The 10,331-nt window shown below is 38.3% G+C and overlaps 1 protein-coding gene across 2 annotated transcripts in view; it reads right to left on the reverse strand.

The window, feature by feature from the left end:
• ADCY8 (adenylate cyclase 8) overlaps window positions 1-10,331 on the reverse strand; it is a 131,785-nt gene that overhangs the window by 10,891 nt on the left and 110,563 nt on the right. For both annotated transcript variants that reach the window (XM_049827678.1, XM_049827670.1), the window contains 3 exons: window positions 9,401-9,482; window positions 4,228-4,386; window positions 438-584 (listed from right to left, as the gene is read on the reverse strand). In XM_049827678.1, the coding sequence (XP_049683635.1) occupies window positions 438-584; window positions 4,228-4,386; window positions 9,401-9,482 (388 nt within the window). The remainder of the gene's footprint in view (window positions 1-437; window positions 585-4,227; window positions 4,387-9,400; window positions 9,483-10,331) is intronic.

Genomic DNA, 10,331 nt, shown 5'->3' on the forward strand with positions numbered 1-10,331 from the left:
ACATTTAACATGACACTGTTTTACCTTTAGCATTCACTGAGTCCATTCAACCAATGTCTTCAAAACAACATCTTTGTCTGTTTGGATTCAGACTGCTGCTTTCCAGAACTGTTGCAAATAACTTCATCCTCCTTTCTTCTACAGAACTAAGGCATGTTCTACTTCAAGATACACTGGAGTAGATTGTGCTTTTATTTATGCATGTTTATACTCAAGTAACTATTGATTTGAGTCTCTATCTCACTAGGTCATTCAGACCAAAGCTTGGCAAGACTAAGCGCAAAAAAGCAAAATAAACAATTGTAACTGGAGTAAGAAAATCAGACAATTATTGGAAGCAGAATAGTTACTAAATTTGATAATTTGGGATGACATATTTGGTATTTAGGAACTCATTGTTTAAGCACTATCAGATTTTCTTTTGTAGCTGGTATTACCTCATCAAAGTCTGCAATGATTTCATTCAGCAAGCGCAGACATTCTACTCCTTGGTTATTCATCTCGGTCTGGGAATAGAAGTCAGCAAATCCAGGAATAGAAGCAAACATCACACCAACAGCATCATAGGACTGAGAGTATAATTCCTAAAAGAACAATGAAGAAAAATGTGTTGAAGTGGTAATATAAGGAAGAGAACATAATTGGCTGCAATTAAGGTAGGTTTCTTATTTTTTCCATGCAGAACACGTTAATATCTGAGGTTAGCATTAGTGTGTTAAGTGTTAGCCAAGTTTAATGGCAGGAGGCTGACAGCTCTCACATTTTTTTTATCACAGATTATATGCGGGGTTTGCCCTTTCTGTTTCTGAAGTCAGGGGGCTACACCAGCAAAAATGTAATAGAATTTTTCTTTTTGATTTATATGGGGAGCCACTTGAAGAAAGGAAGGTTTCATTTGCAAGTACGAATACCAGAGAATCAAACACTGTTAGGCAGGTAAAAGGAACCTAATGTTTATTATTTATTATCGTTTAAATCTGTCTCATAAATGTTTGCAGTTGACAATATATTTCTAAATTTGTTGATTAATAGGGGTCAGATAGAACCATTTAAAATGTCTAATATGGCCTCTTTGTAAAGAGTCCTCTCAGTTACCATGTTTTCTGGTGGATAATTGATACTTCACAATACTGCAGCTCTTTACCAGTTTGTTTATTCACAGGTTTTCAAAGAGCCCTTACTCTATGGTAAACTGTAGTTCTCCTAAGATGACTATTGAGCTATTTGGTTGCCTGGCTCTGGGAGAGGTTCCTGTTATTAGGGTTTGAAAGGAGGGAGAAACAGAAGTGAGTGTGATAATGGAGTTACTGGGGTCAGGAAGCAGCTTATGAGAGATCGAACACAGGACGCTATTAGGATAAAGTATGCTCTGGGATAAGCTTCCACTTACATTATTCATATAATTCACTCTGGTGCTGAATGACAGATTTATTTATGGATGGGTTCCTGTCATTCATTATATATGTGAAAATGCAGTCAGTTCTTTTCTGAACCCAAACACATTTTTAGGAACAAAATTAATTTCAACTTTAAAAATGCCATGGATAGAGGCCCCCCACAACTCCTGTTATGCTTTTCTAGTGGCTAATATAGCACAACCATATGCATTCTCTTTTGTTTAATTTTCTTCTAGCTTCAACTTCTTTAGTTTTACCCAATGACAGATATTTCACTTCCATTCTGGGACTTCCCTTATGACATTCTGACCTGGAGTAGTTGCTTCTCAATGTTCTTAGTGTACTTTAGGAAATTTTAGATCTTTGGTCTCATGATGAAAGGACTTACTGCTGGATGCCATACACCTGATGTGAACACCTCAGGCTCCTCTTCTTCCTTCATCCTGCTTCTTCCTTCATCCTGCTTCTCCCTAGAAAAGCATCCTGCACCCCTGCCCTGCACTTTGTTGTGCTGCTAATGCTGCTACTTCTCTAGACTCTTTAACAATGTGTCCTACAGTAAAAGTGGGAAAATTCTGCTAGTTTCCAAAGACACTGCAAAGCTTTGATAGAGAAAAAAGCTGATTGATTCCCTCCCTGCCCTTACACTTTCTTTCAGTGATGATGAACATCTGCAGGGTGAGGGAAGCAATACTCTAAGGACACTCTTATTCCCTTTCATAAGTATAGAAAAAAGTAATACACACATTAGTTCATGGATGCTTATGGAAGACTAGACAGTGTGTGCTAGGAGAAGCTTATATACGCACAGACATACTCTTTCCTCAGATCATGAAGATAGAAAACAACTGGCTGAGCCTTCAGCTGCTCCATTTTTCTATTTTTGGTAAGAAGCATCAAGACAGAAATAATACATCCATGAGAAAATGCTTACAGTACACATTTGGGAATTCATTTTTTGAGAGCAGAGAAATTAACTTAATGGCCAGACATGAACTGCAGGATTGATTGTACTGAAATCTGGTAGATGTTACAGGCAGCCGGCTCATGCATAAATCATCCCCAAGTATAGTCAGTCTGGAAATTGCCTTACAAAAAGCAGGGGTGGTGGAATTTAATTCAGTGGCAAATTATTGAAGCATCAGCAGTGATCCATGGGGCATCTGTTTGTTTCTGAAGATCATTATGCATGTGAGTGTATGTGAATGAATGTGTAAGAGAGGACATGTATTCCCTGAAAATCCATAATGCAGATAAACCAGAACACACCCATAGTTGGTATCAGGGTCTGCTTCATTTGCGATGAAGAATTTTAACCTAGTTGCTTTCACACACATTTTCTCATCTGCAGAACAGTGTTTTTATGGCAGTTTAATAGCCACAGAGTGTAAAATTCCTCAAGAGGCTGATTTCTAAAGTGCCTTTTCTTGTAGCTTCTCACTATAGAGTCTTTCCCTAGGTGATATTTGAAATCACATCTTCAGAACACAATGATTCCTCACTGTGCAGTCTAATTCATCTGGCTACATCTATTTCCAAAATGTACAATCAGAAAAGGGTAGCCTTGATTCCTGTTTGCTGCACAATGAATAGATAGGTCAGTGCTGGCTTCCTGAATCTTGTAATATTTGTAAACTCTTCATTATAAAGGATCATTCCAACATTACATGAGAAAATTCCAATTTCATCATACAATAGCCTTTATTCACAGATAATATAATACACATTTGCCTTAGTTCAGATGAGGAGTAAGTGACTTAGTGCTGCTTTCAGGAACAAATTCTGGACTTGACTTTATCGCTTCAGCAACTTCTCTTTAAACTGTGTCTTAGAAATATCCAGAGACTCCATTATCAAGCTTTTCTTTGTGTACTACAAAAACTCTTTAGGAACATAGCCACAAACTATGTTTCTGAAATGGGTGTTTTGTTAACCGCCCCAAAGAAGCAATTCAGGGGCAATACGAAATGGCAAAAATGTTTCCTTGGGTCTGAAGATGCGAAAGGATCACGTGTGTTGCAGCCTGTTGCAAAGATTCCTTCCATAATAACAGGCAGGGCTGTAATAATACTTCTGCAACACTGGGCTATCTTAAGGTGGCACAAACATTCTGTTAAATTCACGTATCTTTTTTAGGGATACTAGATTTTCATAGACTCATAGGTTGCAAGGGACCTATAAAGGTCATCTAATATAGTTCCCACTCAAAGCAGGGCCAATTAGGTCAAGTCTCTCATGACCTTGCTCAGTTGACGGTTGAATATCTCCAAGACTGGAGATTTCACAACCTCTCTGATCCCCGATGCAATGACCACTTTCCCAGGGATTTTTTCCCCTTGTATCTAACTGAGATTTTTCTTTCTGCAACTTGTGTCATTGTCTCTTGCCCTTCCACTTGCACATCAGAAAAGAGTTTGACTCTGTCTTTTCTATAAACACCCGTTAGGTAGTTGAAGACAATGATGAGATGCTCTTTCAGCCTTTTCCTCTTAAGGTTGAATGAACCCAGCTCTCTCAGCCTCTCCTCATACGCCATGTGCCCCAATCCCCTAATCATCTTGGTGGCCCTCTGCTAGACTTGTTCTTCTAGTAGGTCCATGTGTCTCCTACCGGTGAGCCTGAACCTGGACACAGAACTCCAGATGTGGTCCTAGAAGTGCAGAACCCTTTACTTTAAAACATGGACATTTTTTAATGTGGATCAGATACAAAATTTTGGCAGTATTTGTGTAATGAATCCTATCGAGATCTAAGTTCTAACAATTTCCTAATGGATCTACTTTTCTTCTGCTAATTCGACAAAAGTATCAGAAATAAACCCAATACATACTTCATTATCCCGATCCTTCTCCAGGAAGTGACGAGCAACATGGCTGGGTAAAATATTCCGTAGCATATTTTCATTGTGCTCCCTTAACTCCTTCATTTCATTGATTTCTTCTTTTGCTTGAACACGCCACAGAAAATCCAGCCTTGCTGTGTATTCAAGCTGTAGTTCCAGAAAGAAAAAAAGGCAAAAATAAAACCTGACAAGATAAGAGTAGAGATTGTATTGTCATCCTGGCAGGCTGCTTGTGCCATGTAACCGCCTTCAGTGCTGTTGAAGATCTTTGACTAAAAGAATTTGATTCAATTGCCAGAAAAGAGAGTTTATTTCTTTGCCCTGTGTATGGTTAGTGGCTCAGAGGAATCTTGGGCAAAATAATATTTGTCATATTACAGACACGCTCAGTGGCTAGAAAATGTCACAAAATTGTTGTCCTTTTAAGCACCTCTTTATTAGTTAGATAACGGAGTCAGACAGGAGATGATGTATTGGAAGATATTGGTATTGGTATGAAATAAACATGTTCCACTTTTCATTTGTGTTTTCAAATGAAATAGGTTTCATATTTGTGAGGCTTGAGATGCTCTAACCAGAGATAATAATCAAACACCCAGCAGAGAAGTGCATTATGCCAGGAAATAGATGAATTTTACAATTGGGAGACATCAAATGGTTTGCCAAAAGGTGCTGGGATTAAGGAAGTGGTTGGGGTATAATTCATGTGCTAAGCTGAAATAAAGGGCAAGCCTGCAGTGGGTGGGAGTGACCAAGATGGGGTTCAGGCATTGTTTAGTGACTCATCTTGTTCACATCTTTTGTCACTAGCAGTGACCAATGGCAAACTCTTCAGAAGAAAATGCAAACTACCTTGCAAGGGGGCTTATAGGTTGACTGTACTCCAGGGAGATTTCCTTCCTAAAAGCTAAAAGTGACCCTGGCTTGATATAAACTTTGAAAAGTTGTGTGCAATTTAGCAGTGATTTACTTGCCCTCTGGATGCTCTTGACCCCTTTATACACAATATCTTTTCTAGTTCTAGTATTTCGATGTTCCATGGTTTGACTATTAATTCCCTAAATTAACTGCACCAAAAAAACTGTCAGGAAAAAGTATTTTTACATTTTTTTGTCAATATTTTTCAGTTTCCTTCCCCCTTCCTTTTGTGCTAGAAGGCAGAGCCCATATCAGATCATAACTGACTTTTATCTCTACCAGCTGACTGAGAAGGCAACATTGACTGTAATTTTGCAAGGTGTTCTAAAGGTGTTTTACAGATTAGCTTGGAGCAGGAGCTGCTGGTGGATTCTGAGTTCTTTGATGCTTCAGATATTTAATGTTGCTACAATAAGAGCTTTGCAAAAAACTAATACAGTTTTTCACAGCTAAATTTGTATGCTGCTCTACATGAAAATTTCACATCTCTAAACCTAGCTTAGAATATCAGCAGCTAATCTTTACATTGTAGATAATCTCATTCTGGTTATTTACAATCACATTGTAACATGAAATATTTTTCTTCCATCATCAGTGGACAACTGAGATGACACTGTCAGTTCAGAGATAAAAGGGTGTGCTACATATGAGGTCTGAAAACAGAAAATTTTAAGAAGATGCTTTGCTAAGTTCTGATATTTGTTAAAACTAAGAAAATTATAGGGTTGGGGTTTGGATTTATTTTTTGATTGTGTAAAGAAATGTTCCTGGGCACAGTGGTGCCAGTAAAAATGACTATCTGCAACACATCTTGAACTGTCCAGGTTTTTTTGCCCTGATATGCAGCTCTACAAAACACCCCTAATTTCAATAGTGAGTGAAGAAAGTAGAGAAGATGTGTTATACAGAAGGCCTAACACTACCTATGTCCTCTAAACGGTGTACAACCCAACTGCTCTGCAGACAATTGCCACATGCAAGGTAAGCACCAGGTAAGGATCAGCATTTGGGGGACAGCATATTCTTCCTTAAAGAATAAGAAAAGAGTATTTACATCCCAAAGGGACACTTTCAACTACCGAAAACACTCAAAACCTCCAGATAAAACAAGCACATATCCTTTCTTCACTACACTAAAATCTGAATATAGAAAAGGTAATGAAGAGACCTGAAGCGTAATACCAGAATTAGGTATGTTTCCTCCTCTCTTTTTCTCTTTCAATTGGAACAATCTCCTCTTTGCATTTCCTCATTCCTCCCCTTTTTCCCAAGCATGAAGAAGGTTCAGAGGGTCGTCATTGTTGCAGATAAATTGCTGTGTAGGGATGTCAGTCCTTCCTCCCTTCCCACAAGGTTCTGTAGAGCCAAGCTGCAGCCCTGCCATCCAGAGGTTATTCGGTACACACAGCTGTCTGTGCCTGCCCTGTCAGGGTTCAAATTTTCCTTTGTACCAAAGAGCCCCAGAAGCAGAGGAGCAAACCAGTCAGCCAACACTTGCCTACACCAGAACACTCATCTGGTGTAGGCACAATCTACTCTCAGATCTACAATCTAAAAGAAACCAGAGATGATTTTTGCCCTCTGTTTTATAATACCTCTTTTTAGGTCTATTTGGGGTGAAGGGAGAGGAGGGATTGAGTCTGCTGTAGGTAGTTTTATTCTCTCTTTGCAGTTGTTAAGACCTTCCCTTTTAAAGCCATGGCAGAAGGATTCACTCGGGGTTAATAAGCTATTTATACTGTGTGTTTTCACTAGAGATACATTTCTAGTAGAGAAGACTGTATATGGTATTGTGTTTTGATAAGATTTCAAGGGATAGTTTATGTTCATACAAAATGTTCTACTTATCAGAAAGATAAAGCAGTAAATGAAGACTTTTTACAGCAGAGTAAGTCTAGCCTCAAAGTTATCCACAACACTTGTTTCATATGCTTTTTTTTTTCACTTTAGTTTGTAGAAACGCTGCTGTACAATACATATTACTCGTGTTAAAAAGATGTGCTTCTATATGAAATTGGATTTCTAATAGGGAATTAATCTATTTAGCCTGATGTCATGTAATAGTAACACAACTACTTTTAATTACAGGTTTAGCACAAGAGACCCTTGAGATTTATTGGCTGAAGTACATGTAAGATTTTAAGAATGCCCTGAGTCTAATTAGGCAGTCTCACACAACTTTTTCTTGAATCTCACTTAAAATTCTGTGTAGAAAAGTGGGGATTAACTTCAAATCACAATGGATAGAGAACAGTAGTTAGTTGTTCAGAAATTAAAGGCCCATGAATTTAACCTTACAAAAGTAATCTTTTTTTGTAAATCCACCTAGAATGAGGCAAGTTTTAAGCTATTCTACTTCAGAATACTTTTGCAGTTTGTGAGAAGCAAAGCTGTGCTAGAGAATGGCTTTATTGGTTTTCCTGTGCTCCCCATCAATTCAGACTATTGAAGAGATTTTTTATTTTAATGCACTCTGGATGAATTTTTTATATATTTTTCAGCTGGCATTTATACAGAGGCCTTTAGGTTAACTCTATAATAAGAAATTAAACAATACAAGGAAATGTTCCTGGGCACTGCCATTGGGTATTGTTAAATTGACAGAGTGGCCCTATGAATCATTTGGGAGAACACGCAGGAGTTAGCACTTCTCAGGGACCATTTCCAATGGTAGTTTGAGTGCAGCCACCCTCTTTTATGGAACAAGGAATATTAATAAAATGGAAAAAGACTGTGCTGTGCTAACAGGCTTCTGCACTGGAAAATACTCTTAAACACCCTAGATCAGGCTTTTGTAGAAGACAGACATTTACGCTCAGAATTGTGATCCTGAAGAGCACTGAATGGATTCTGCCTAATCCTTGCTCTACCTAAACTTGTTTAGTGTTTCCTTTCTTTGTACTTACTCTCACTTTAGACAATTCCCAAACCTTAGATTTGTATCTTTGCATATGTTAAGAATCACTGGGGGTATTATATGGGTTATCATGAATCTGGGATGTTCAGTTCTTATTTGTTGTATATTTTTCCTATATGGGCTTTATGTCTTGATAAAGATATGTCAAAGTACATTGTATTCCATCAAACTTAAATCTGGGCACAAAGTGTATTTCATCTCCTGCTTCCCCTACTCACTCATTTCTCATTTCCTCAAAAAGATAAAAAGGAAGAAAATTACTAGAATTTTTAGGTGTTGCCTTCTTTTTGATCTCCTATGGAAAGAACAGAGGCTGTAGGTACCTGCACAACTTATAAAGTTATTGTAGTATTGTAATAAAGTGTATAATATTGTGTTATTCATCACAGCAACATTCCTCTCTCATTGCCTCACTCAAGTTAGGATTGAGAAATGCTGGTATTAATCAGCCTGATTTTTTTGAAAGGAAAATCTTTAAGCAAGTTGAACATGCAGGACAATGTCTAAAGGCATTTGTGGTTGCTGCTTCCCTTGATGCAGTGGTCCTGTTTGCCTTTATGTGAACAGAAGCTGCCTGAAATCAGCATGTTTGGCACGCAGCAGCCTAGAGGTTGCCAACCAGAAGTGCTGTGGAGAAAACACCCTGCTTTAGGTTGTTTTTACTCGATGCATTTGTTGTTTTAAATCTTAATTTGTCATACTTCACTCTCCCTGTGCACTGTGTATGGATTCTGGAAATACCCAGTTTCTCAGTTTCTCCTCGAGGATATCAGCCTAAAGCTCTGAGGCCCCTAAATCCTGGTTATGATGTCGGTCTATGTGAAAGGATTCTTGCAAGTGGTCCATGAACCAAAGAAGTTACCATTGGTGCTTAACCACAAATTTTTCTCCTTTCCTTAAATCTTTTGTATTTCTCTATGAACATACAAAACTACTCTAAAGCATGGGAGTTTTATTATCTACTGCTTGTTATTCCCTTTCTTCATTTTGGCTTTATGCTTACTCAAGTGCACCGATGCAGTCAGATGCCACTGGAATTGTACATGTACCTAAGATAAATGAAGTCCCATTTGTTCCTTCAGTTTCTATTAGAAAATACAATATAACTTGCATATTGCTGAAGAGAATATTGCACATGTTCTTTAAGAATGCTAGGCAGTGTCAGGTGTGGGTTTTCTTTAGTCAGATTCTGCATATGGTTTATTAAATTGTTAAAGGTCATATGCTCAAGTGGATAAAAAGGCAGTTGGTATTTTGAAGTAATTATTGTCACATCCTGTAATTGCAAGTGATATAGGGAATGGTTAAAGCAAATGTTTGCATTACCTGTTGGCCGTGATAAAATACAGCTAAAAGGAACATTGCCATCAGTAGTAAAGATGCCTCCTTTGTACCCAGGAAGTCTGTGCTGGAAAAAAAATCCAAAGTAAAATACAGTTATTGATTTGTCAATGTTGCACTTGTTCAGAAGTTTCATTTCATAATGCATCCTGGTACTTTTTGCTGTTCTTTAAAAAAATCCCCTGTATTTGAAAATTTAACTTGGCAATAGTTAGTTCAAGAGAACAGGAGTGTAATTGGAGTGCTCACTGTTTGGAGACAAATTTATTAAATAACTAATTTGTAGCCTACAGTAGGTCCACAGAAGGTGATGATCTTTCTCTTTCAAATGCGTGTCAGTCAGTCTCTTTTCCTGGGAGCCTGGTAAATAACCATGAACACCACAGCCCCTGTGCAGGACAGGAGGTGACATCGGGATGGGGAAAGGTGGACGCTGGAGCTGGGAATGGGCAACTTCCAGATTGTGAAAGTAAAATCCCAGTGCATGGGCCTAGAGAGAAAAGATGAACCCCAAGGCAGGTGCTGAAAGTTAAATATCCCCAAATTGTGAGAAAGGTTTGGAGAAGATGACAGGTGAGTTAAGGAAGGAGATGTGAATCAAAGGGGAATAAAAAAAAAAAAAAGCAAACAGTAACTAGGACTGATTTTGCTGAGCCACAAAGAGAAGCACAGGGAAGACATGTCTGCCTCTGACAGGGGAAGTAAAGGAAACTCTTGCAGACAGTAGGGAAGCAAAGAAGAGGATCCAAGAAGGTACTGGCTGTATGAAATCTGCTGTATGAAATCACAGAGGTGCTGGGTGTGGAACATGAAGAAAGTGTGACAAAATAAGGTGGAAAGGGGTCCAAAGCAATTAAATGGGGTTTCAAATATGAGGAGAAATTACAGTTATGTGGAAAGATGACAAAACTGAAGA

This window comes from Accipiter gentilis, chromosome 2, assembly GCF_929443795.1.
Source record: "Accipiter gentilis chromosome 2, bAccGen1.1, whole genome shotgun sequence".
Taxonomy (NCBI): Eukaryota; Metazoa; Chordata; class Aves; order Accipitriformes; family Accipitridae; genus Astur; species Astur gentilis.